This window comes from Amblyraja radiata, chromosome 24, assembly GCF_010909765.2.
Source record: "Amblyraja radiata isolate CabotCenter1 chromosome 24, sAmbRad1.1.pri, whole genome shotgun sequence".
Taxonomy (NCBI): Eukaryota; Metazoa; Chordata; class Chondrichthyes; order Rajiformes; family Rajidae; genus Amblyraja; species Amblyraja radiata.
Window position 1 is genome coordinate 3245716 of NC_045979.1, and position 27924 is coordinate 3273639.

The window sequence follows — 27924 nt, forward strand, 5'->3', positions numbered from 1 at the left end:
TTGCGGGGTTGAAGATTACCTGGAGCGGGGCCTACATCACCGCCCCGCGCGGCTTGGAATGGCCGCGGGACTTTGTGAGCGCCCGTCGGGGCTCCAACACCAAAAGCCCGCCGGGGCTCCAACACCAAGACCCGAGGCCTTGCATCGCCCGGCGTGGCTTTAATGGCTGCGGGACATTTAACATCGCCCGCCGGGGGCTTTGACTCTGTCTTTGACTCTGACATGGGGGGGAGAGGGGGAGAGCAGGGGAGAGATATGTTTAAGTTTTGCCTTCCATCACAGTGAGGAGGAGACTCACTGTGATGGATGTTTATGTGAATTGAATTGTGTTGGTGTGTGTCTTGGTTCTTTTTTTGTATGGCTGCAGAAACCAAATTTCGTTTGAACCTCATGTGAGGTTCAAATAATAATAAAAGGTAATGTATTGTATTGTATTATTGTACGTGACTTCAGCCGCCGAGGCCTGGAGCTGGTTAGAGTGCCGTCTCCCTGGCAACGGGCCCTGTCCGGCCTAGGCTCAACGCTTCACCACGGCAACCTCTGTGTATAATATGTGGGGCTGAGGATCAAGAAGGGAACTCATTCTGCCGGCCACTGGAAACCCTGACTAGAGACTGGAGGAAAATCCTCCATGGGGGGGCACTGCTGCTCCAGGTTTGTGAGCTCTGACCGTGGATTGATGGAGCGGGGGTAGTGGAGACGTGCTATCCGGTCAGCGGAAAGCCAATACGCGATTATAACCAAGCCGTCCACAGTGGACAGATACAGGATAAAGAGAATAAGGGATAAAAGTTAAGATCACTGGTCACAAAGGTGGATGCATTTGACTTATCGCTGAGAATTTGCAGAAGGAAGGAACTGCAGATGCTGGTTTACACCGGAGATAGACACGAAACGCTGGAGTAGCTCAGCGGGACAGGCAGCATTTCTGGAGAGAAGGAGTGGGTGACGTTTCGGTTCAAGACCCTTCTTCAGACCAACATCCATAGTAAGGATGAGAGAGTAGGGGCTGGAAAACGTAAGTCATTGAAGAGACGAGGGACGTGTGAGGTGTCTTGGACACAGATGGGGGGGTGGGGTAGGATGGAGTTAAGGTACGTGGAAATTAATTCAATGGGACAGGAGCAAGCAGAAACAATGGGTCTACCTGGGCAGTTCTGCTTATGGATTGTGGAGAGAAGATAAAACCGGGCTGTGTGGGGCTGGCGAACAAGAAGGTTGGAGCCTCCTCTGTGCTGTATGAATCTATGATCACAACAGTGTTAGGGAAATTGGAGGTTCTGGCCACTACTTTTAGGATGCAATTTTCTCAGCAATATCGGGAATTGAGATTAATAGCAAAGGTTTCAAAAATCCCTTTATCCCTTCGGAAGGTAGCCGGTTCGAATCCCGCTTGGAGTGCATACTGTCGTTGTGTCCTTGGGCAAGACACTTCACCCACCTTTGCCTGTGTGTGAATGTGTGTGAGTGATTGGTGGTGGTCGGAGGGGCCGTAGGCGCAGATTGGCAGCCACGCTTCCGTCAGTCTGCCCCAGGGCAGCTGTGGCTACAGAAGTAGCTTACCACCACCGAGTGTGACTGAGGAGTGAATGAATAATGCGATGTAAAGCGCCTTGAGTATTAGAAAGGCGCTATATAAATCCCATCCATTATTATTATTATTATTATTCCCTTTATCCTGTATCTATACACAGTGCGGACAGCTTGATTGTAATCATGTATTGTCTTTCCACTGACTGGTAAGCGCGCAACAAAAGCTTTTCACTGTACCTCGGCACACGTGACAATAAGCTAAACTAAAAACCAGGCTTGCTTTTTTGAAAAGATCAGAGGTTGAATGGTTCCCGTGATTCTGAGGCCGTAAAACACAAACAAAAAATGAGGAAGTGAGGAATTAAAAGAGAAGTTTGGTGAAGGTCGCCGACGCAGGCGTGCCAGAGTATTGGATGAGGTCATCAGCAACATGTTAGTCAGGAAAATGGATCCAACAAGCAGCTATGACCAACAGGCTGGGAAGAGGACAATGAGGGAAAGAGCTGCAGTTCTGGGATACAGTCATGGAGTCTGTATCTCGCAGAGAGTGGTGAGTCTGTAGAATTCTCTGCCTCAGAGGGCAGTGGAGGCCGGTTCTCTGGATGCTTTCAAGAGAGAGCTAGATAGGGCTCTTAAAAATAGCGGAGTCAGGCGATATGGGGAGAAGGCAGTAACGGGGTACTGATTTGGGATGATCAGCCATGATCACATTGAATGGTGGTGCTGGCTCGAATGGCCAAATGGCCTACTCCTGCACCTATTGTCTATTGAGTCAGCATGGAAACAGGCCCTTTGGCCCAACTTGCCCACACCGACCAACATGCTCCATCTACACTAGTCCCACATCTGTATTTGGCCCATATGCCTCTAAACCTGTCCTATCCATGTAACTGTCTTATTGTTTCGTTTAACCTATTGTCACATGTACTGAGGTACAGTGAAAAGCTTTTGTTGCGTGCTAACCAGTCAGCGGAAAGACAATACACAATTACAATCGAGCCATTCACAGATACATGATGAGGAAATAACGTTTAGTGCAAGATAAAGCCAGCCCAGAGGAGTAGTTGAGAGATGGGAGAGGAGTAGTAGAGAGATACAAGAAACTCAGATGTGGACTCGAGGCTCATGATAATAATGGTTGATGAATATATGGCAAAAATGGAATTTAAGAATGATGTAGGGGTAAGAAAAATCACCTAATGCATAGATGAAAGAATCAAACACTTCAAACAGGTGCAATACAATTTAAATAATCTTCATTTACATTGGCTGGCACAGGACACTTTACCTGATATTTCCCTTTTAATGGCAATGTTGGCAGGACACGAGTTGCTAGTGGGTGCTGCAATGGCATGAGTTGTGTAGACTTCCATGTGGCTGCTGGATAGAGGCAACTAGAGGAGAAACACAATCAACACAGGATGTTAGCCTGTGCTTTATTTTCATTAGATACATGGCAAACATTAGAGTTCCTTCAAAATCCAATCCTTTCTCCAAGCTTTTGGTCACCTACCCAAACATCCCTTTAGATGGCTCAATGCTCCTTGCTTCTGTGAAACTCCATGGCAAATGTACGTCTCTTCACAAATTCAAGTAATTAGTCTAAATGTTTTCAGAAATGTTTTGGTGTCAGAGGAGCTAGTTAGCTCTCTTCCTACCCATTTAGCACCCCAGGGAAATTCACAGAGGCTGGAGACTGGACTGGAGACTGGATTATATGTTTCCAGTCTGAAGAAGGGTCTCGACCTGAAACATCACCCACTCCTTCTCTCCAGAGATGCTGCCTGTCCCGCTGAGTTACTCCAGCTTTTAGTGTCTATCTGGATTTATGATAGTTTCATGGAGAAGTTGCTGGAATGTAGGATGGATCTAATGTGCAGACTTTGCCAGTTGATCAGTGATCTCCCAGGTTTCACTCACTGCAATCCCAAACACCACACAACCCAAACCCAATGCAGAAAGTAATAATTAGTATATTTCTTGCCCTTACTCTTGTTCTGAATGGATATGAATTTACTCCCAACATTTTAGGCCCATCCCAATCTAACTGAATTATTCCTAATATTTTGCTCTTTGCTTAAATGTTCTTCCTATGGAGACAAGAAAGCATCCAGATTTGCTATGTTGTGAAGAGAATGTAATGCTGAGGCTCTCTCTATAAGGCATTGCAGGCCATATTTGGAGTATTTTGAGCAATTTTAGGCCCCATATCTGAGGAAGGATGCGCTGGCTCTTGAGAGGGTCCAGAGAAGGTTTACAAGAATGATCCCAGGAATTAGTGGGTTAACATATGATGAGGGTTTGACGGCACTGGGCCTGTACTCACTGGAGTTTAGAAGAATGAGGGGGACCTCATTGAAATGTACAGAATAGTGAAAGGCTTGGATAGAGTGGATGTGGAGAGGATGTTTCCATTAGTGGGAGAGTCTCGGACTAGAGATCATAATCTCAGAATTAAAGGATGTTCCTTTAGGAAGGAGATGATGAGGAATTTCTTTAGTCAGGGGATGATGAATCTATGGAATTCTTTACCACAAAAGGCTGTGGGGGCGTCAATGAATATTTTTAAGGCAGAGATAGATAGATTTTTGAATAGTACGGATGTCAGGGGTAATGGGGAGAAGGCAGGAGAATGAGGTTGAGGGGGAGAGTTAGATCAGCCATGGTGGAGTAGACTTGATGGCCTAATTCTGCTCCTATCACCTATGAACCTCTGAACCCTACTTACTTTTCCCAAAACTGCAAAACTTTCTTCCCATCACTTCTACAAGCTAGATAAACCCCCAAAGTGATAATAGAGATGCTGGTAAAGGTACATAAATGATTTACATGCATTTATAACCCTCTGACATTATCAATCATAGAAAGATAAACAGATTGGGGCATTTTTCAATGGGAAAGTGAAGTTTGATTTGATGTGGCGGCTGCAGAGACATGTAGAATCCTTCACAGTGATGATGATCCACTTCTGGAAGGAGGAGGGGTTTGTAGATCAAAACGGTCACTAATAAATCCACGTTATTCAGGGAAAAAACCCTTCCTGTTGGAACGCACTAGCACAGAGCTTTTCATTGTACCTTGTTACACAAAACTAATATTGTAGGAAGGAACTGGTTTACATCAATGATAGACACACAATGATGGAGTAACTCAGAGGCACAGGCAGCATCTCTGGATAGAAGGAGTGGGTGATGTTTCAGGTCGAGACCCATCTTCAGACTACTTCAGACTGAAGAAGGGTCTCGACCCGAAACGTCTCCTATCCAGAGATGCTGTCTGTCCCACTGAGTTACTCCAGCAATTTGTGACCATAAACTGAACTGAACTGAATGGTGCAGGAGGAACGGCAGATGCTGGTTTAAACTGCAATAGACACAAAATGTTGGAGTAACTCAGCAGGACAGGCAGCATCTCTGGAGAGGAATGGGTGACGGTATGGGTCGAGACCCTTCATCAGACTATCTAACCTTTTTCAGCCACTTCAGTATCTATCTGAGGTGGGAGATTGCAACCTTCACGTGGTCCACCCTGTTTCGACTAATGCAATCAACACAATGTGCACAATCTCTCTCTGTCTCTCTCTCTGTCTCTGTTTCTCCCTCTATCTATCTCTTTCTATCTCTATCTCTCTCTCTGTCGCTCTGTCTCGCTCTGTCTCTCTCTGTCTCTCTCTGTCTCTCTCTGTCTCTCTCTCTCTCTCTCTGTCGCTCTGTCTCTCTCTGTCTCTCTCTGTCTCTCTCTCTGTCTCTCTCTGTCTCTCTGTCTCTCTCTGTCTCTCTGTCTCTCTCTGTCTCTCTCTGTCTCTCTGTCTCTCTCTGTCTCTCTCTGTCTCTCTCTATCTCTTTCTATCTCTCTCTATCTTTCTTGACCTACAACTTTAGGCTGCGCACGTCATACGCAAGAGGAAGAAGTGTCTATCTGAGAGTTGAGTGGTATAGATGTGCTGGGGGAGTGGCTGAGGAAGCACAGAATAGGCCAGGATGGACTCGGAGGATAATATCCATGGTAAAGGCCAGGTTACCGTGCCAGAAATGATATTCAAGCTTTTGCAGGGTCAATCAAATCTTCACATCTCATCTTCCCACCTTAATAGGGCCTCACAAGCGCAGGCCAGCAACCTTCACAGTGAATGGCAGGTCTCTGGGGAATGTCGTAGAACAGAGGGATACAGGATCACACATACAGAGCTCCTTGAAAGTGATGTCACAGGTAGATAAGTGACACTGGTCAAGAAGGCTTTCAGGACATGGGCCTTCGTCGGTAAGTGTATTGTGTATTGAGGTTGTGATGTTACGACTTTGGCGACACCACATTTGCAGAACTATGTTGGGTTGTGATTACCATGCGATAGGAAGAATGTAATTCATCTTTAAAGAGTGCAGAGAGAGATAAATATGAGGATGTTGCCAGGGCACGAGGGCCTAAGCTAAAGGGAGAGGTTGGGCAGGCTAGGGCGTTATTCCTTGGAGCGCAGGAGAATGATGGATGATCTTAGAGAGATGTATGAAATCACCAGGGGAATAGATATGCACAGTATTCAGGTGTTCAGATAGCAGCCGCTGCCTTCAGTGAAACGATCGCCAAGCCTGCGCTTGGTTCAGTAATCATTTCGCTGAACACCTCCGCTCTGTCGGCCTAAACCTACCTGATCTCCCGGTTGCTAAACACTTCAACTCCCCCTCCCATCCCCACACTGACCTTTCTGTTCTGGGCCTCCTCCATTGTCAGAGTGAGGCCCAATACAAATTGGAGGAGCAGCACCTCATATTTCGCTTGGGCAGCTTACACCCCAGTGGTATGAACATTGACTTCTCTAACTTCAAGTAACTCTTGCTTTCCCTCTCTTAACATCCCTCCCCCATCCGAGTTCTCCGACAGATCTGGCTGTCCACTTGATTACATTTTTATCTTTGTATGCTTCTTTGTCTCCTTCCTTTAGCTAACGATCATCTGTTCCACATTTTTGTTGAACCTCGTCCCCTTTGATGTCTTGTTTTCACACCTTACACTTCCTTATCTCTGTGTCTCCCTCTCCCCTGACTCTTAGTCTGAAGAAAGGCCTCGACCCGAAACGTTACCCATTCCTTCTCTGCAGAGATGCTGCCTGTCCCGCTGAGTTACTCCAGCATTTTGGGTCTATCTTCAATGTAAACTAGCATCTGCAGTTCCCTCCTACACATTTCGGCATGGACTGGACAAGTTGGGCTGAAGGGCCTGAGTCCATGTTGTATGAATTTGAATATAACTATGTTCTCAGATAACTACTCGATTTCTCACAACTCAGCTAATATCATTGTAAACTGTCAGGTCAATGGCAAGAACATGTGCACAAGAATATTTACTGTTTGTTGATTGGACTGGAAAGCAACAAATCTCTCTTTTCTGTTGGAGCCCTTTTTATATGAAAAACATGTGTGGTTTGTGCGACTGTATTTGAATGTGGTAAACTGTAGGTGTAAGGGTCTCTCCCTCTCAGTTTCTCATCCATTCTTGTCTCTCTCTCTCTCGCTCTCTCTCTCTCTCTCTCTCTCTCTCTCTCGCTCTCTCTCTCTGTCTCTCTCTGTCTCTCTCTCTCTGTCTCGCTCTCTCTCTCTGTCTCTCTCTCTCTCTCTCTCTCTCTCTCTCTCTCTCTCTCTCTCACTGCCCATTTCTTATCATGCATTTATACCTTCACTCTATTAAGTTTAGTTTAGTTTAGAGATACAGGGCAGAAACAGGCCCTTCAGCCCACTGAGTCTGCACCGACCAGTGATCCCCGTACATTAACACTATCCTACACACACTAGGGACAATTTACACTTTTACCAAGCCAATTAACCCATATACCTGTACATCTCTGGATGTCTTTGGACATCTCTTTCTCACAGTCTCTCCATTTTCATTTAAGTCTCTTTATTTCATTTTGTCTCACCATAATGATCAACCTCCCTTCCCTTCTCTACCTATCTTTCCCCCCTCATTATCTCTGCCTCTACAGGCATATCAACTTCAATTTCAACTTCACATCTGCAAATAATTTCACTTTCCGACCGATAAAATGTAGAAAATTCAGTAGCGGGTTTGCATGTTACAAGATTGTACACGCACTGTAATGACAATGACCAGATAAACTATTTAGTCAGCCAGGCACCAAGGTAATCTATGCTTCTCTTTTTCAAAATAATGCAATGGAATACATTACATTCGTATGCGAGGACAATGTGATCTAACATTTCATGATTACATTCATCATTTGTCGGCACTGGGCCTACACTTGCTGCTGTTCAGAAGGATGCGAGGGAACCTCATTGAAACTTACAGAATAGTGAATGGCTTGGGTAGAGTGGATGTGGAGAGGATGTTTCCACTAATGGGAGAGTCTGGGACCATAGGTCATAGCCTCAGAAAAAAAGGAGGTTTCTTTAGGAAGGAGATAAGGATGAATTTCTTTAGTCATAGGGTGGTGAGTCTGTGGAATTCATTGCCACAAAAGAGTGTGGAGGCCAAGTCAATGGATATTTTTAAGGCAGAGATAGATAGACTTGATAGATAGTCAGGGATTATGGGTAGAAGGCAGGAGAATGGGGTTGAGAGGGAAAGGTAGATCAGACATGAGTGAACGGCAGAGTAGACTTGATGGGCCGAATGGTATAATTCTGCTCCTTATCACTTATGAACTTGTGAACAATGGCTCACAACCCTAAAAATGAGGATATGGAACTTAACCAGGTAAAGGATCTATTGTGAAGCCTACTGCTAAGTTGTGACCTCAGCATGTGTGTTTTCCAAGCTGTGCTATGCTGATTAAGGTTCGACCAGTTACACCCAATAATGCCATGTACGTCGCTTACAGAACTGATGCTGCTTGTACAGAAGATTCAATGCAAGGGTTGGCTGCATTCAACAAAGCTGCAGAGCAACTGTTAAACATTTCACAGCACTGAGAAAGGAAGTGGGCATTCTGTGGCCTTCCACAGGTGTTGAAGAGTTAAAGTTGTATTTCAATCAGTGAACTCTGGTCCGCCCAAAAGGGGCTGTCCCACTGCGGCGACCTAATTGGCGAGTTTAGAAGAATTTAAGAGCGTTTGAAAAAATGTCATGTTGAAGACCTCCTTCGACTATGTAGAAGACCTCCTCCAACCTCCTTTGACTATGTTGAAGACCAGCTTCGACTAGCTACGACTAGCTATGACTAACTTCGGGGAAAATTGGATACAGAATAGTGGAGAGTGAAGACGACCTCCTTCGACCTCCCTTCGACTATGATGAAGACTATCTACGACTACCTTCGACTACCCTCGATTACCTACGACTAACATGCCGACCTACTACGACTAAACCTACGAGTAGATAAAGTATCGATTTCTTTCCATGACGACCTTTTTTTACTCGCGGGCATTTTACAGCATGTTTAAAAATACGGCACGACCTAGCTGAGACCTCGAATATGCGGGGACTACTCTCGAGCATGAAGGAGAGTCACAAAGACCTCCCACGACCTTGTGTCGACCATGCTGCGAGTATGAGTCGAGGGCAAGCTCGCCAGAACTCGCGGATTAGGTCACCCAAGTGGGACAACTCCTGTAGGGCGACGAAGGACCGAGGAGATTTTGTTTGTTCTCACAAAGTAAAGGATGAAATGGGGGGGGGGAGAGCATGAGAAAAAATGATGGACAGAGCTGTGGGTGAAGGAAAAAGATATGAGAATCTGATCACAGAAAGAGAGAGAGAGCTGCAGAAACAGTAAAAGAGGCACAGAGAGACACTGAGGTAAGGTGCTGGTGCAGTGAAAAACATGGAGGAATTAAACTGTGGCTCTCAGACACGGTCAGAAGCTTCAGAGTAAAGGTGAAGTTGGAATTGTACAGTTAAAGACAGAGAGTGTGATATCTGTTATCTATTTGGCAGAAGTGGGAGCACCTGCACTACGTGCCAGTCAGATACAAACGGTCGGATCAAGACTGTACTGAGTGACCGGTCATCCAATGCCTCTACACGCTCCGCTTGTGTTTGCAACGAGCTGACAAAGGCCTTACCTGCTGGAACTTCTGAGGGTGAGGAACCTCGAGGATTGCGGCAGTTCCGCCCTGGCCCTTCATGAGCCTGTTGTCTTCAAAGACCGGCATTGCTGGGTGACCGGAAGGAGTGGCCGGAGGAGACAACTAACCTTGGGCAAAGGAGGGGAGGAACTAACCTTCACCACCTCCCCGCTACCACCTGCATTGCTCACCACCTCGTGTAGTCCCCTCCCCTCTCCCCCTTCGCTGGGCAAGGGCCGGCCGCAGTTAGCTTTTAGTTGCTCCCAGCAGTTTGATCACTAACCTCTGGAAGCAACGTCGTTAATGTTTACATCAGAGGCTTTCAAAACAAAATCTGAGATTAAGCAAGTTCCCTTGTTTGCAACGGGTCAAAGATTGTGCGGAGTTAATGAGGTTAGAAGCAAGGAGCTCTGTGAGAAAATGCGTAGGAAGGAACTGCAGATGCTGGTTTAAATCAAAGATAGACACTAAATGCTGGAGTAACTCAGCGGGTCAGGCAGCCTGAAGAAGGGTCTCGACCCAAAACGTCACCCATTCCTTCTCTCCAGAGATACTGCCTGTCCCGCTGAGTTACCACAGCAGTTTGTGTGTGGCTCAGTGAGAAATGCAGTCTTCCCAATTTATACCAATTCTTTTCTCTGTAATAAACTTCAACTAGGTGGTCCAAAGTAAGAATTTTGCTCGGAAGCCTTGAGTCTCTTGTGCGCTGAGGCCTAATGGCGGAGCTGGCGGCCTCCAACCTGCGACCGACCTCGAGGGTCCGGAGGTAGAGCCAGCCAGGACTCACCAACGCGAGGCTGGCCGTCTTCGAGCTGTGGCGACGTCCGGGTAGCGGCACGACTCGGCGCTCCGGTGAGGGCGGACGGCGCGGGGCTGAGACACTCCCGTGCGGCCGGCACGGCTACTGGCTGGAAGGCGCTCCCGTGTGAGCAGCCCGGTGCGGGGCTGAGACGCTGCCGTGTGGGCGGACCGGCTCCCGGCTGGAAGGTGCTCCCGTGGGGGCAGCCCGGTGCGGGGCTGAGACGCTGCCTTGTGGGCGGCCCGGTGCGGGGCGGAGACGGTGCTACGGCGGCTGAGGCGGCGTTCTGGCGGCGGCGACCTGGATCCGGGGCTCGGCCGCGGGCCAGTGGAGGACAATGTCGGGAGCTCGCAGGTCACAGGCTGGTGCCTGTTTTCCGGAGCACCAGTTGCAACAGCTGCGTCCGCTGGACTGGAGGGCGGCAGCTTCGACCACCCCCGGGCCGCGGAGCTTGAACCGCGGGACTGACTTACCATCGCCCGGTGGGGTATCGCCTCGGCGCAGAGGGAGAAGAGGAAGGAAGAGACAGTAACTCTAAGACTTTTGCCTCCATCACAGTGAGGAGGTGTTTGGTGAACTCACTGTGGTGGATGTTAATTTGTGTTTATTGTGTTCTGTTATTATTACATGTATGGCTGCAGGCAACAGCATTTCGTTCAGACCGAAAGGTCTGAATGACAAATAAAGGATTCAATTCAATTCAATTCAATTCAATACCTATCCCACCTGCTCGGCACCATATAAGATCATTTTTTGTATATGTTTGGCACACATTCTCCAGACTATCACGAGCTAGCAATCTGGAAACTGTATTAACTTTGGCCTATGCCAAATTTTAGTGCTTCATGAGTGTCCTGTGTGGAATAAGGTCAGAAGGTCAGAAGTGATAGGAGCAGAATTAGGCCATTCGGCCTATCAAGTCTACTCCACCATTCAATCATGGCTGATCTATCTCTCCCTCCTAACCCCATTCTCCTGCCTTCTCCCCATAACCCCTGACATCTGTACTAATCAAGAATCTATCAATCTCTGCCTTAAAAATATCCACTGACTTGGCCTCCACAGCCTTCTGTGGTGGTGAATGACAGAGAATTAGAGGTGCATTCAGCGAGCAGATTAATTGTAATCACACTGAAAGCTTTCTGGAAGGCTGTCACTTTAGTGACCCCCTCAGGGCCCTGGTCAGTGGATGGTGACATGAAGGTGTTGACCCATCGTTTCATGTCTTCTGCTGCAGGTCAGAACAACATTGCCTCCAATAATAGACCTGGAGTAACTCAGCGGGACAGGCAGCAACTCTGGGGAGAAGGAATGGGTGACGTTTCTTCTTCAGACTAGTTAGGGATAAGGGAAACAGGAGATATATGGACGATGATGTGGAGAGATAAAGAACAATGAATGAAAGATATGATAAGTAACAATGATTAAGGAAACAGGACATTGTTAGCTGTTTGTTGGGTGAAAACGAGAAGCTAGTGTGACTTGGGTGGGGGAGGGATAGAGAGATAGAGAGGGAATGCCGGGGCTACCTGAAGTTAGAGAAATCAATATTCATACCACTGGGCTGTAAGCTGCCCAAGCGAAATATGAGATGCTGTTCCTCCTATTTGTGTTTAGTCTCACTGACAACGGAGGAGACCTAGGACAGAAAGGTCAGTGTGGGAATGGGAAGATTAAAGTGTTTGGCAACCGGGAGATCAGGTTGGTTCAGGCAGACTGAGCGAAGGTGTTCAGCGAAACGATCGTCCAGTCTGCGTTTGGTCTCGCCCATGTATAAGAGTCCACATCTTGAACAACAGATACAGTAGATGAGGTTGGAGGAGGTACAAGTGAACCTCCAATAATATACATACGTATTGGCCAAGTGCCGAGATGAGAATATTTCCTGATCAGCAGACTTTGGAAAGTCTCCAGAATTATTCATATTAAATAATGAAATAGTGAGCAACATTGGACGACTGGGTAGACTACAATATATGTATAGCTGGCAGTATCTGGCTTGTGTACTCATTGCAGGCTAAAATTAGTGAGAGAACATCAGATCATATTTTGTAGATTAAACTTTGCCACAGTGGTCATAGGTCCAACACATTCCTCCTCTCCTACATTTGTTCCACTTAGATTCTGTTTCAAAAGCTTCAGGACTCTGCTGCCATCATCTTGCCCCCGCACTGTCTCACCGACAAGAGAAAGGCACAAAGTGCTGGAGTAACTCTGCCTGGCCCACTCCTTCACTCCACTGTCCCGTTGATTGATGTCTGGTTCAGTCTGAGAGAGTGGCCACACAGGATATGTGGGGGCAGCGTTAGCGACGTGCGATGTGGATACAAAGAACTGCAGCTGCTAATTGACAAAAGAACGATACAAAGTGCTGCCTGACCTGACCCACTGAGTCACTCCAACAGAAATACGTTAATCCGACAGATGACACAGAGGTAGTGCAGTGTTTGAGCAGGTATCGTGGGGTGAGCAGGGGGTTGGAGGGGTGAGCAGAGGAGGGGTGAGGGGTACGGGAGGGGTGGGCGGAGGAGGGTGAGCGTGTATTAGAGGGGTGAGGGGTAGGGGAGGGGTGAGGTGGGCGGGGGAGGGGTAGGAGAGGGATGGGCGGGGGAGGGGTAGGGGAGGGATGGGCGGGGGTTAGTGGAGGGGTGGGTGGGGGGGGTAGGGGAGGGATGGGCGGGGGAGGGGTAGGGGAGGGATGGGCGGGGGTTAGTGGAGGGGTGGGTGGGGGGGGTAGGGGAGGGATGGGCGGGGGAGGGGTGGGGGTTAGTGGAGGGGTGGGCGGGGATGGGGGGGGTGGGGGGTAGTGGAAGGGCGGGCGGGGGAGGGGTGAGCGTGTATTAGAGGGGTGAGCGTGTATTAGAGGGGTGAGGGGTAGGGGAGGGCGGGGGAGGGGTGAGCGTGTATTAGAGGGGTGAGGGGTAGGGGAGGGGTGGGGGGTAGGGGAGGGGTGGGCGGGGGAGGGGTGAGCGTGTATTAGAGGGGTGAGGGGTAGGGGAGGGGTGAGGGGTAGGGGAGGGGTGAGGTGGGCGGGGAAGGGTAGGGGAGGGATGGGCGGGGGAAGGGTGTGGGGTATGGGAAGGGTGGGCGGGTACTAGAGGGGAGGGCGGGTACCAGAGGGGTGAGTGGGTCGTGGAGAGGTAGGCGTGGGTGGGAGGCTGAGCTGGGGTTTGTCAGGCTATTGTAGAAGTAGGAAGAAATGTCATTGGAAAACATATTTGGGCTGAACTAGATAAGAGAGAGGCTGAGCCTAACAGGAGACAAACACAATCAGCTGAGAATTTGTGGTGGATGGTAATGCCTAGTTTACCAGGAAAGCAGTCACAAAACATCAGCAAAGTTGCCTCTTTCCCCCAAACCCATGCCTTCTACTGACCATCTGATGGACAGCCAGAAGGGGGGCTACGTGAGGATGCTGTTCATAGACTACAGTTCAGCCTTCAACACGATAGTCCCCACCAGGCTGGCCGGGAAGCTAATGGAATTGGGGCTCAACACCTCCCTGTGTGCCTGGGTCCTGGACTTTCTCACCGCCAGGCCCCAGGTAGTCAAGATGGGAGGGAATACATTGAAGTCCCTCACCCTGAGCACAGGATCGCCCCAGGGTTGCGTCCTCAGCCCCCTATTGTACTCCCTGTACACACATGACTGTGTGGCTAGGTTCAGCTCCAACTCAATAATTAAGTTTGCTGATGACACTGTGGTGGTGGGCCTGATCTCAGACAACGATGAGAAGGCCTACCGGGAGGAGGTGGCTGGTCTAGCACTCTGGTGCCAGGACAACGGCCTCCTCTTGAACATCAAAAAAACAAAGGAGCTGATCATGGACTTTAGGAGGGCACATCATCCGAGGACGTACACTCCATTGAGGATAAATGGGGATCCTGTGGATAGGGTGAACTGTTTTAAATATCTGGGAGTCCACATCTCCGAGAATATGACATGGGCATCACAGGCCTCAGCACCCGTGAGTAAGGCAAGGCAGTGCCTTTACCACCTCAGGCAATTGAGGAAATTCAGAGTGTCTCCGAGGATCCTCCAGTGCTTCTACGCAGCGGCGGTGGAAAGCATCTTGTCCGGGAACATTACCATCTGGTTTGGGAATTGCTCTGCCCAGGATAAGAAGGCTCTGCAGAGAGTAGTGCGTTCGGCCGAACGCACTATGGGAACTTCACTTGCCCCCCTGCAGGAACTATACATCAGGAGGTGCAACTCCAGAGCCAACAATATCATGAGAGACCCCTTCCACCCCTGCAACGGACTGTTCCAGCTGCTACGGTCAGGCAAACCCCTCCGTTGCCATGCGGTGAGAACAGAGAGGTTGAGAAGGAGTTTCTTCCCAGAGGCCATTCGGACTGTAAACGCCTATCTCACCAGGGACTAACTCTACTGAATGTCCTTCCATTATTTATTATGTAAAGGTATATGTGTGTTATGATTGTGTTTATAGTTTGTTTGGTTGTTTGTCTTTTTGCACAAAAGTCCGCGAGCATTGCCACTTTCATTTCACTGCACATCTCGTATGTGTATGTAACAAATAAACATGACTTGACTTGACTTGATGCTTCCACTGACTACATGTAATTGTGACCCGACAGGTCTGACATCTTTCCACTGCAGAGCCCGGCCCAAATTAATGAACTGTTCAGCTTGGCAGCAGTGAGAAGTTCAGACAGCAGTAACAAGTGATGACTGCTGCCAGCTGGGGACTGACTGCACATTGAGGCACTCACTGCCTTATACTGACATTGTGTATAAACTTGGCTCAGCTCTTAACCATTTCGGACAAGCTCCTTCATTCTACACAATCGGTCGACTCTAAGGCAACACAGCAATTAAAACTGCCAATTTATAGCTCATCAATTGCACATTTATTCAGCAGAATGAAAAGGGTAGGTGTCGGTCGAGGCCATGTTGACGATACTGGATTGTGGAGAAGTCCGGAGCGGGAGCAGTAGATTACGGTGGTTGTTTTTACGTTCATCTCTCAGTGGTTATTCTCATCATTCTCAGAGGCCTGCCACCTATAATCGGCTAGAGATTTCTGGGAATGAGAAAAGCTGGACATAGTGTTACCCTGGAAGGGGCAGTCCAGTGATGGTGATCCCAAAGGCTTCCCTCTGGGAACTGCTACGTCTTCAGATCTGCAGGAAGGTTGATGTTTTTGATCACTGGGATCCCGTGATGTGTTTCGGGCTGCAGAATAGCAATGTTGGGGGTGAGCTGAACTATCCACAGACAACTCTACAAGGTCTGAGCAGCGCATCCACCAACAAACAACATTTGTGTAAGAAGCAACTGCAGATGCTGGTTTACACTGAAGATAGACACAAAAAGCTGGAGTAACTCAGTGGGTCGGACAGCATCTCTGGAGAAAAGGAATGGGTGACGTTTCGGGTCGAGACCCTTCTTCAGACCCACAATATTCTATGTTCTGAAGAACGGTCTGAAGAAGGGTCTCGACCCAAAACGTCACTCATTCCTTCTTTCCAGAGATGCTGCCTGTCCTGCTGATTCACTCTGGTATTTTGTGTCTACCTTCGGTGTAAACCAGCATCTGCAGTTCCTTCCCACACATTCTATGTTCTATGTATATTCGAACCAATATTGATAAAAGCATACAATGAGCTCATTTCAGGTCGGGAGAGGAGTTCCCCCCGCCACGGGTACCATGTCATCCTGTGCTACCTGCTCCATGGTCGGATAGTCGGCGACTAAACCGTCTCCCCCACCTGGTTTGCCAGGTGAGGAGGGGGCTGTGGACCCCCAGCAGGACCAAAAACAAGACCTGTCAAAGGGCAGATGAGCTCTTAGCGAGCCCACAGCCATCCACACTTCAGTAGAAGTTGCCATCGCTGTCGTACACAGCATTGTAAGGAATGATGATAAAGCACACACGCACCAAATCTCTATACTTCCAGCGGCGGAAGTCCGCAGGAACTGGAGGACAGAGATGTGCGGTGCGTCCGTCACCGTTCCCGTTGGAAACCAGCACCACTGCGTCGCTAATGTTTGCAACGATGATGAATTAATGATATAATGAATTGTTTAAGAAGGAACTGCAGATGCTGGAAAATTGAAGTTACACAAAAATGCTGGAGAAACTCAGCGGGTGCAGCAGCATCTATGGAGCGAAGGAAATAGGCAATGTTGCGGGAGTTTCTCCAGCATTTTTGTGTACCTAATGATATAATTAATCCTTTTCTGGAATCCAGATGAGCGACCTGATGTTGCAGTATCCCGGGGCCGAGGCACAAAGGTGGGATGCTTTGATTCTCACCCTACACACCTCAGGGGGAGGGATAGAGAGAGGCGGAATGCCGGGGCTACCTGAAGTGAGAGAAATCAATATTCATACTGGGCTGTAAGCTGCCCAAGCGAAATATGAGATGCTGTTCCTCCAATGTGCGCTTCGCCTCACTCTGACAATGGAGGAGACTGAGGACAGAAAGGTCCGTGTAGGAATGGGAAAGAGAGTTAAAGAGTCCAGCAACCGGGAGAGCAGGTATGTTTAGGCGGGCTGAGCGAAGGTGTTCAGCGAAAAGATCGCCCAGTCTATGTTTGGTCTCGTCGATGTGTAAGAGTCCACATCTTCAACAACGGATACAGTAGATGAGGTTGGAGGAGGAACAAGTGAACCTCTGCCTAACCTGAAAGGACTGTCGGGGTCCCTGGACAGTCGAGGGAGGAGGTATAGGGGACAGGTGCTGCATCTTCTACCAAAGGTACCTGGGTAGGGGGTGGTTTGGGTGGGAAAGGATGAGTTAACCAGAGAGTTGCGGAGGGAACGGTCCCTGCAGAAGGCAAAAAGGGGTGGAGATGGGAAGATGTGACTAGTGTTGGGATCACGTTGGAGGTGGCGAAAAATTTGGAGGATTGTGTGTTGTATGCGACGGCTAATGGGGAAAAAGTAAGGACTAGGGGGACTCTGGCTCCGTTGCAACTAGGGGGAGGGGGAGCAAGGGTGGAGCTGCTGGGTGAGGGTACTGTAGTTGCTGGTTTAAACCAAAGATTGACACAAAAAGCTGGGGTAACAGCGTGACAAGCAGCATCTCTGGAGAGAAGGAATGGGTGACGTTTCGGGTCGAGTCTTAAGAAGGGTCTCGACCTGAAACATTGCCCATCCCTTCTCTCTAGAGATGCCGTCTGTCCCGTTATGTGTCGACCCAGTGTGTTTGCTGCACAAAGGTCACTTGCTCATAAGTGGCACAAATACCTTCTTCATAAAGCTGCGCCAATTGCCAACTAAATGGTTGGGAAATCTGCCAATGAGCAGCAATGTTTCAAACCAAAATCATTAACTAGAGATAAAGACATTAGTCTCCACTTTCTCTCGGCGGGTTCATTTTCACGGACATTTACCAGGGTAAACACAAGCAAATCACCCTTCAGCCACAACGGTAACTTTAAGGTAGTTCAGCATGTGTCCAACAACAGTGCAGAACGCATCCTATCGGGATGCATCGCAGCATGCACGGTTTTGCCCAAGATCGCAAGAAATTACAGAGAGTTGTGGATGTAGTCCAGTCCATCATTAAACCAACCTATCCACCATGGGCTCCGTGTACACTTCACATTGCCTTAGGAAAGGCACCAACGTAATCAAGGACCACTCACACCCATGCCCTCTACCATCAGTTCAGTTCAGTTGTAGTTATTGTCACGTGTATCGAGGTACAGTGAAAAGCTTTTGTTGCGTGCTAACCAGTCAGTGGAAAGACGATGCATGATTACAATTGAGCCATTTACAGCATACAGATACAGGATGATGGTAAAAGTGTTGGGCAGAGATACAAGAGCCTGAAAGCACTTACCACCACGTCATCAACAACTTCTTTCCCACTGCTAATAGCATTCTGAACGTTCCACCTGTAAGCTGAGGGTGTTTTCCTGATCTCTCTCTTTGTGGCCCTTTCACTTTTTTTAACCTGCACTTTCTTGGTACCTGTAACACTAATATTCTGCACTCCATTTCCCCTGCATCACCTATTGTACTACCTGTTCCTGTGTGGAAACAAGGAACTGCAGGTGCTGGTTTACAACAACAACAAAAAGACACAAAGTGCTGGAGTAACTCAGCGGGTCCCGGCAGCAACCCCGGAGAACATGGACAGGTGACGTTTTGGATCGGGACCCTTCTTCAGACTGATTGTTGGGGGGTTGGGGGGCGAAGGAGAAAGCTAGAGGAGAGGAGGGGGAGACAGAGTGTAACAGGTAAAAGGTGAACACTGGCAAGTGGGGGGGGAGGGGGCGAGGGGGGAGGGGGGGTGATAGGCAGATGGTTAGGCAAAGACCAACAAGAGAAAAAAGGTGTGAATTTAAAAGGATTGATGAGATGTAAATTGTGAAGTCAGAGGAGGGGATGTAGGTGGTGGGGGAAGGGGGTGAATAGGTGTGAGTCTATGTGGGACATGGGCAGGGGAAGAAAGGGGAGGTGGGGAGGTGCTATAGGTTACCTAAAATTGGAGCATTCAATGCCATACCATTGGGCTGTAAGCTCCCAAGTGACATGCCTGTGTGATTTTATAGCACTCAAGTATGGTATGATGTGCCTGGATAGCCTGACAACAACATTTTTCACCATATCTTGGCAGAGGTGACAATAAAAAACCAATACCGATATTTTCAACTCAAGTCAACTAATTGATCAATATCCACCTTGGTTGGAGGACAGGCTCAAAAGAATGAATCTATTTCCATTCATTCACAAAATTTAGCTCAACGCTATAACCAATCGCCATGACAGAAATAGACATTGCAGTCATTTCAACGTCACAGGCTGAGTCGTATTTTGGATGACCATCTAAAAAGGACCATTTTGGGGGGGATTTTATCCTCAAGTTCACCTCTCCCAGTCCTCAATGGAGTGATTAACTTGTCAGAAACTTACGGTGTTTGGCATCTGAACAATGGGGTCTCTGTAGCCAAGGACATCATCATTATAGCTGGATTCCAGGCTAATTATATCATCAATTACATCATCCATCTAGAAAAGAGAGAATTAATAAATCGGTAAATGCCTCTGCAGCAAACACCTTTTCTGTTCAGATAACAACTGGATTCAGTTTAACAGCGAAATCCTGTCAAAATCAAACTATGGCAGGGCAGAGTCCTTAACTGGGAAGCATACAGATGGGCTGTAAAAGATGATTATGTGGGCAAGAGTTAAAGGATGGGTGAGGCAGGGCAGATTCATTCCATGATCAGAACGGAGGGAGGTGCCATCATTCCACTTTTTTTTACTTGGGAAACCTGTTTGATATCATAGATAGACACAAAATGCTGGAATAACTCATCGGGACTGGCAGCACCTCTGGAGAAAAGGAATGGGTGACGTTTCGGGTCGAGACTTTTCTTCACATTACATGTTCTTTGTACCCTTCCATATCTCGATTCCCTCTCCCCTGACTCTCAGTCTGAAGAAAGGTCTCCTCATCTTTTCTCCTCATCTCACACGCGAAACGTCACCCATTCCTTCTCTGCAGAGATGCTGCCCTTCCCGGCAGAGTTACTCCAGCATTTAGTGTCTATCTTCGGTGTAAACCAGCATCTGCAGTTCCTTCCTACACTCTTTGATATCATGTTGTGTGTACCTCTCGTTCCATGTTGCAGCCAATGTTCAACAAGGCCATGGGGCTGTTCGGGGCGCTGTTTCCTGTGGATCCAGACAGTCCATGGTCGTTCCTCAAGCCAGGCGAGATATTTGAAGGCTGAGGGGAGTGCGCGTGTCCCAGAGACTGCATGGCTAACTTGGTGCCAAAGTTGGTGGAGAGGAACTGCTTCAACTGCTGCTTCTGTGACTGCTGGATGTGGTACTTGGTCGGATTCTCCAGGTGAGTCTCGACCTACAGGCAAGGAGGAGAAGAGTTTTGTTAGCATGTTTGAATCCTGCTAAATGCACAGCTGTCCAGGATAAACAGTCTGCCAGAACACAACTTTAATGATAGTCTAAAAATGAGGACATTGCAGAGAAAGTGAAGAGATCATTTGGGTATCTGATCAGGTAGGTGATCATTGGGCTCTCTTCCAAGCAGCGGTAGAGTTGCTGCCTTACAGTGCTTAGAGCGCCAGAGACCCGGGTTCGATCCTGACTACAGGTGCTGTCTGTACGGAGTTTGTACGTTCTCCCCGTGCCCTGCATGAGTTTCCTCCGAGATCTTCGGTTTCCTCCCACACTCCAAAGACGTACAGGTTTGCAGGTTAATTGGCTTGGTATAATGTGAATTTTCCCCAGTGTGTGTAGGATAGTGTTAATCTGCAGGGATTGCTGGTCGACGAGGGCTCGGTGGGCCGAAGGGCCTGTTTCTCACTGTATCTCTAAAGCCAAACTAAAACTAAGGTGGGTCCTGTACAAGAGGTACAGTTAGTACGTGAAGTTGAGGGGAAACCATATCCCGCAAGGAAAGGAGTACCAACTGCACCTATAGTCACACATATTAACCGAGTGGTTATCTAGACTGACTTGGAGCCAGAGCATCAGGTCAAGATTCAAGAGAGTTTATTGTCGTGTGCCCCTGATAGGACAATGAAATTCTTGCTTTGCTTCAGCACAACAGAACATAGTAGGCATTGACTACAAAACAGATCAGTGTGTCCATATACCATTATATAAATATATACACACATGAATAAATAAACTGATGAAGTGCAAATAAGAGATAATGGGCTATTAATGTTCAGAGTTTTGTCCGAGCCAAGTTTAATAGCCTGATGGCTGTGGGGAAGTAGCTATTCCTGGGAGGAGGGACTGGTGTGACTATAGAGGTAATGATAAGGGAGACTAAAACAAGGTCACACAGGGACAGGCTAATGACCATGCTGAGACCCATGGGATGAAGTGCGTTTATCTCACGGCACTGCGTATTATGGTAATTCAGAGATACCTAGAGCCTGGATCCGTGCTTGCAACTATGATGCCCGCCGAAGAAGGAGGCTTGCGACAGGTATAAGCAGCTGGGATCACGTGCATCCCTGGAGTAGTTCCCGGAACTGAGGCGCAAGCTAAAAAACGATGGCAGGAGGGCAAAAAGGGCAAAGGAAATGGTTCTGGCAGGTAACATTAAAGGGCCTGTCCCACTTACGCGATTTTTTCGGTGACTTGCCGGCACCCGTCATAGTCGCAGCAGGTCACCGAAAATTTTAAAAATGTTGAAAACCCAGCGGCGACCAGAAAAAGGTACGACCGTTTGGGCGACTAAACAGGCGCCACCCCGCGACATGTCCCAAAGAGTCGTACTTTTTTCTGGTCGCCACTGGATTTTCAACATGTTGAAACTTTTCGGCGACCTGCAGTGACTATGACGGGTGCCGGCAAGTCTCCGAAAAAATCGCATGTGGGACAGGCCCTTAAGGATAAGTCCAAGAGTCCATGTTTGGGATGACAGATGGCACAATGGGCTAAGTGTTCGGCTGGCAACCGGAAGGTAGCCGGTTCGAATCCCGCTTGGAGTGCACACTGTCGTTGTGTCCTTGGGCAAGACACTTCACCCACCTTTGCCTGTGTGTGAATGTGTGTGAATGTGTGTGAGTGATTGGTGGTGGTCGGAGGGGCCGTAGGCGCAGATTGGCAGCCACGCTTCCGTCAGTCTGCCCCAGGGCAGCTGTGGCTACAGAAGTAGCTTACCACCACCGAGTGTGACTGAGGAGTGAATGAATAATGCGATGTAAAGCGCGTTGAGTATTAGAAAGGCGCTATATAAATCCCATCCATTATTATTATTAAGAGATTTTATTCATAAAGGGGAAAAGGGGAAGCAGAGAGGGAATAGGACCCTTCAGCAATCAAAGCAGTCACCTCTGTGTGGAGCCACAGGAGATGGGCAAGGTCCTCAATGAGTATTTCTCCTCTGTCTTTACTGTTGAGAAAGGCATGAGGACTGGGGAACTTGGGGCAATCAGTGGAAGTGTCATGGAAGCAGTCAGTATTATGGTCGAAAGGTGCATGAAGGTGGACAAATCTCCCGAGCCTAATCAGATAAATCCGAGGATATTGGGGGAAGCAGCAGGGGAAATTGCCGGTGCCCGGGCTGAGATGTTTGAGGTCATTAATTACGCTGAGGTGACGGAAGACTGGACGGAGGCAAATGTTGTGCTTCTATTTAAGAAGGGCTGCAGGGAAAAGGCTGGGAACTACAGGCCAGTGAGCCTGGCATTGTGGTTGGAAAGTTACCACAGAGTATTCTGAGGGATAAGATATACACGCATTTAAATGGACAAGGGGTGATTAGGGAGAGTCAGCAGTGTTTTGTACAACCATCTTTTTGTAAAACCACCTACTTTTGTATCATCTGCAAACTTGCCCTGTATGTTCTCATCCAAATCATTGATGTAGATGACAAACAATAATGGGCCCAGCACGGGACCCTGAGGCACACCACTAGTCACAGGGCTCCAGTCTGAAAAGCAACCTTCCACCATCACCCTCTGCATCCTACCATGAAGCCAATTTGCTATCCATTCAGCTATCTCTCCTTGGATCCCATGGGATCGAACCTTCCAGAGCAGCCTACCTTGCAGAACCTTGTCTATATCGATGATTTGGATGAGAACGTACATTGCATGATGTTTGCAGATGACACTAAAGTGGTTGGTTTGTCGACAGTGAAGATGATTGTCATAAATTGCAGCAGGATCTTGATCGGTTGGGCAGGTGGGCTGAGGAATGGTTGATGCAATGTAATACAGAGAAATGTGAGGTGTTGCATTTTGGGAAGTCTAATAAGGGCAGGACCTACACAGTGAATGATAGGGCTCTGGGGAATGTTGTAGAGCAGAGGGATCTAGGTGTGCAGGTACATACCTCCTTGCATCATTGGCAGATAGGGCGGTCAAAAGGCTTCCAGCACATTGACTACCATTAGTCAGAGTACTGAGCATAGAAGGTGGGAGGTCATGTTACAGTTACATACAGTGAGACAATGGTGAGGTCATATTTAAAGTATTGAGTTCCGTTTCAGTCACCGTGTTATAGGAAAGATGTTGTCAAGCTGGAAAAGGTGTGGAGAAGGTTTGAGGATGTTGCCAAGACTCAAGGGCCAAAGCTGTCGGGAGAGATTGAACAGGCTAGGGCTATTCCTGGAGCACAGATGGGTGAGGGGTGATCTTATAGAGGTGTACAAAATCATGAGAGGAATAGATCGGGTAAATGCACAGAGGCTTTTCCCTAGATTAGGGGAATCGAGAACCAGAGGACATAGCTTTAAAATGAGGGGAGTAAGATTTAATAGGAACCTGAGGGGTAACTATTTTACACAAAGGGTGGTGGGTGTATGGAACGAGCTGCTGGAGGAAGTAGTTGAGGCAATGTTTAAGGACCTTTTAGACAGGTGCATGGATAGGATAGGTTTAGAGGGATATGGGCCAAACACAGGTAGATGGGACCAGTGTCAACATCTCCGATGACCTCTCTTGGACCCACAATACCTCAACTCTGGTCAAGAAGGCTCACCAGCGTCTCTTCTTCCTGAGGAGACTAAAGAAGGTCCATCTGTCTCCTCAGATTCTGGTGAACTTCTACCGCTGCACCATCGAGAGCATCCTTACCAACTGTATCACAGTATGGTATGTCAACTGCTCTGTCTCCGACCGGAAAGCACTGCAGAGGGTGGTGAAAACTGCCCAACGCATCACCGGTTCCTCACTCCCCTCCATTGAGTCTGTCCAAAGCAAGCGATGTCTGCGAAGGGCGCTGAGCATCGTCAAGGACTGCTCTCACCCCAACCATGGACTGTTTACCCTCCTACCATCCGGGAGGCGCTACAGGTCTCTCCGTTGCCGGACCAGCAGGTCCAGGAACAGCTTCTTCTATGACTGTATGTACGTATATATATTTATTGCTCATATTCTATGTCGCTCTTCTAGGGAGATGCTAACTGAATTTTGTTGTCTCTGTACTGTACACTGCACAATGACAATAACGTTTGAATCTGAATCTGAATCTGAATCTGTAGATGGGGCATCTTGATCAGAATGGGCAAGTTGGGCCGAGGGGCCTGGTTCCATGCTATATGTCTCTATCTCTCTGTACTGTGGCCATTACAGACATTTGGTTGTGTGAGGGACGGGGCTGGCAAGACAAAGTTCCAGGGTTTTGTTGTTTCAGACATGATATGGAGTTAAAAGCTGTGAAGGATTTGCATAACTGTTCATCAAATGAGGCAATATGTTTAGAGTTTAAAAATCCAAAAGGTGCAATAGACAGCGGGAGATAAAGGAACAGATAAACAGACAGATTATGGAAAGATGTCAAAGCAACAGTGTGTCACAGTGGGTGACTAACTCCCCAAATTTGACAGGAACTTCCTTAGTGCAAAAGGTTTAAACAGGACATCATTTATCAGGTGCATCCTGGAGGATTTCTTGAAGCAGCATGTGGACAGTTCAACCAAAGGAAGGACTAAATTGACCATGTATTGGTAAACAGTCCTGGCCAGGAGACCAGTGTTTCAGCGGGGATACGACCGCCATTTCCTCAAGGTTTAAGATAATTGTGAATAAGGATAAATGTGGAGCATGGCAGAAGATGCTACATTGTAGGTGGGCGAATTATTCGGCAGGAGCTAGGGTGAGTAAAATGGGATTAGCTGTTAGTGGGTAAGTCCACATCTGGCATGTGGGAGTTGTTCAAAGGCCAGCTGATCGGAGGTCGGGACTGGCATGTTCCAGTTAGGAGGAGGGACAAAGCTGGTAAGATAAGACAACTTTGAATGACAAGAGAGGTTATACTTAAATTTGGTCAAAAAGAAAAAGGCAGCGTATGTATGGTATAGGAAGAAGAAATCAGACACATATATGTGTGTATATATATATATGTGAGGAAGGGTCACGACCCGAAACGTCACCCATTCCTTCCCTCCAGAGATGCTGCCTGTCCCGCAGAGTTACTCCAGCATTTTGTGTCTATCTTCGATTTAAACCAGCATCTGTAGTTCTTTCCTGCACAAATATATGTGTACATGTGGGTATGTGTATATATACACACAAACTTTTTTTCTTGTTTATTATATTGTTCACAGTGTACTATGTATTCTATTCTGTTGTGCTGCTATCAGTAAGAATTTCATTATTCTACCTGGGACATATGACAATAAAATATTCTTGACTTGAGTCTTTGAGGAATATAAAGAAAGCTGGGAAGAACACAAGAAGGGAATGAGGAAAGCTCCGAGCGGCTCTCTCCACCTGTTCTCAAGCGCTGTCTATGATGAAAGTGAGAGTCCACACTGAAAGGTGATCTGATAGACAATAGACAATAGGTGCAGGAGTAGGCCATTCGGCCCTTCGAGCCAGCACCGCCATTCAATGTGATCATGGCTAATCATCCCCAATCAGCACCCCGTTCCTGCCTTCTCCCCATCTAGCTCTCTCTTGAAAGCATCCAGAGAACCTGCTTCCACCGCCCTCTGAGGCAGAGAATTCCACAGACTCACCACTCTCTGTGAGAAAAAGTGTTTCCTCGTCTCCGTTCTAAATGGCTTACTCCTTATTCTTAAACTGTGGCCAGCTGGTTCTGGACTCCCCAAACGTCGGGAACATGTTTCCTGCCTCTAGCGTGTCCAAACCCTTAACAATCTTATATCTTTCAATGAGCTACCCTCTCATCTTTCTAAACTCCAGAATGTACAAGCCCAGCTGCTCCATTCTCTCAGCATATGACAGTCCTGCCATCCCGGGAATTAACCTTGTAAACCTACGCTGCACTCAATAGCAAGAATTGATCTGACCAAGGGGTCAGACAACATGTTGCATGGGATAGGATATCATCAGGGTGCTAGGCAGTGGCACGCACATTCTCAAAGCTCTAGATCAGCACGGTGGCTGCACTTGCCTTTGCCACATCGCCTCTCTAGCAGCAGGTTCCCCAAGGTCCAGGTGTCCCACTAACCATTAAAGGTGGCAGAAGGAATATATCAGCGTGCATCAGAATAGTTAAATGGGTGCCCTGTAACCTGGAGAGTGGGTCTGTCAACCACCCACCCACCCCAATCAGCACTGGAGATGCTCAATCTCAAAAAGGGGCATCCCATCTGATCCTGCAAAACGGTTAAATTTCACAAGTTCTGCTTGACTATAGACAAGCAGCATGGAAACAGGCCCTTCGGCCCAAAGTCAGCCATTAGCCTGTACACCAGCACTATCTTGCAGACTAGGGACAATTGACAGTTTTACCAAAGCCAATCAACCTACAAACTTGTACGTCTTTGGAGTGTGGGAGGAAACCGGAGCTCCGGTAGAAAACCTACACAGGTCACCGGGAGAACATCCAAACCCCGTACTGATAGCACCTGTGGTCAGGATCGAACCTGGGTCTCTGGCGCTGTGAGGCAGCAACTCTACCGCTGCGCCACCGTGCCACCCTCATGTGTTCTGCTAATCACCTCAACATTGCAAATATACAGCAGCAACTTGCGCACTAGATATGTGATTGAATTGAAAGGGTCAATTTCTGGCAGTCCACCTTGTGACAGTCATTCAGCAATGGACCAGCTCTGAATCACATGTGAATGGAAACATGACTAAAATCACATGATGCACTACAGGCATTCTCTGCCTTTGCCGTGACATTTCCCACTTCCTCTTCTCTATTTATCTGAAGTTCGTGCCTCCTCTTCCCAGCTAGATGGGCTGTGGGATTTAAGATTGTTTCTTTATAGACAATGTGTATCAGATATTCCAAACCAGTGGATCCTTCTGTAAATTAATGCTTTTAGGGGTCATGCATTAATTGTATATTTTCCCCTTACATTTGACCTCCCAAAATGCAACTCCTCATATTTGCTAGGATTAAATCCCATTAAACGACAATTCTCTGCCCATTTCTGTAGCTCTTCTATATCCCGCTGTATGCTTGGACAGCCCGTGACTCCAGCAAACTTGGTATCCTCTGCAAACGTACTAACCAACCCGTCTACATTTACATCCAAGTTATTTATATATATATAGTTAGTGATATATATATATATATATCACTGACAGCAGAGGTCCCTGCACAGATCTCTGCGGAACTCCACTTGTCACAGACCTCCAGCCTGAATATTGTCCTTCCACCACAGCCCTCTGTCTTCTCTCAGTTTGCCAGTTCCGCACTCATATTATAGCCCTGGCTCACGGTACAAGTTCATTCCAAGAGCTCTCCGGAGTTTAAAAAAAATCAAACTCGTGGTAAGGATGGAGAATGAACGTAGCGGGTACGTCGGAGCTCGGGGACGTCTCTTAGCGGCTCGTAACACTAACAGCAGGTACTCGGGAAGACTCGCTAACGGCAGGTAAGCTCGGGAAGACTCGTGAAGATTTTTCAACATGTCGAAAAATGTCCACTAGAGCCCCAAGTACCGATGAGTGGCCATTACCGTAAATCTCTAAGTTTGAATCAGGGCAAACCCGGGAGAGCTCTTGGAATGAACTCGTACCGTGGGACAGGGCTTTAACCAAGGTGGCCTGGCGGTAGAGCGACTACCTTACAGTGCCAGAGACCCGGGTTCGATCCTGACCACGGGTGCTTGTCTGTACAGAATTTGTACGTTCTCCCCGTGACCTGCGTGTGTTTCCTTCGAGATCCTCGGTTTCCTCTCACAC

General features: G+C 47.9%; 1 protein-coding gene and 1 long non-coding RNA gene across 8 annotated transcripts in view; one reads left to right on the plus strand and one right to left on the minus strand.

Annotated features, from left to right (window-relative positions):
• The window catches only part of LOC116986696 (transcription factor EB-like), a 128177-nt gene that overhangs the window by 12514 nt on the left and 87739 nt on the right, over nucleotides 1-27924 (minus strand). For 4 of the 7 annotated variants that reach the window (XM_033042272.1, XM_033042266.1, XM_033042267.1 and 1 more), the window contains exons 3-5: nucleotides 19944-20195; nucleotides 19241-19336; nucleotides 2822-2927 (exon numbers count right to left, since the gene is read on the minus strand). In XM_033042272.1, coding sequence (XP_032898163.1) covers nucleotides 2822-2927; nucleotides 19241-19336; nucleotides 19944-20195 — 454 coding nt within the window. The remainder of the gene's footprint in view (nucleotides 1-2821; nucleotides 2928-19240; nucleotides 19337-19943; nucleotides 20196-27924) is intronic. The other 3 variants (XM_033042269.1, XM_033042271.1, XM_033042273.1) reach the window with 1 other exon arrangement.
• On the plus strand, nucleotides 6236-27921 carry LOC116986697. Its single transcript, XR_004415552.1, has 3 exons — nucleotides 6236-6262; nucleotides 18629-18631; nucleotides 27782-27921. It is a non-coding gene; the product is annotated as an uncharacterized LOC116986697 (long non-coding RNA).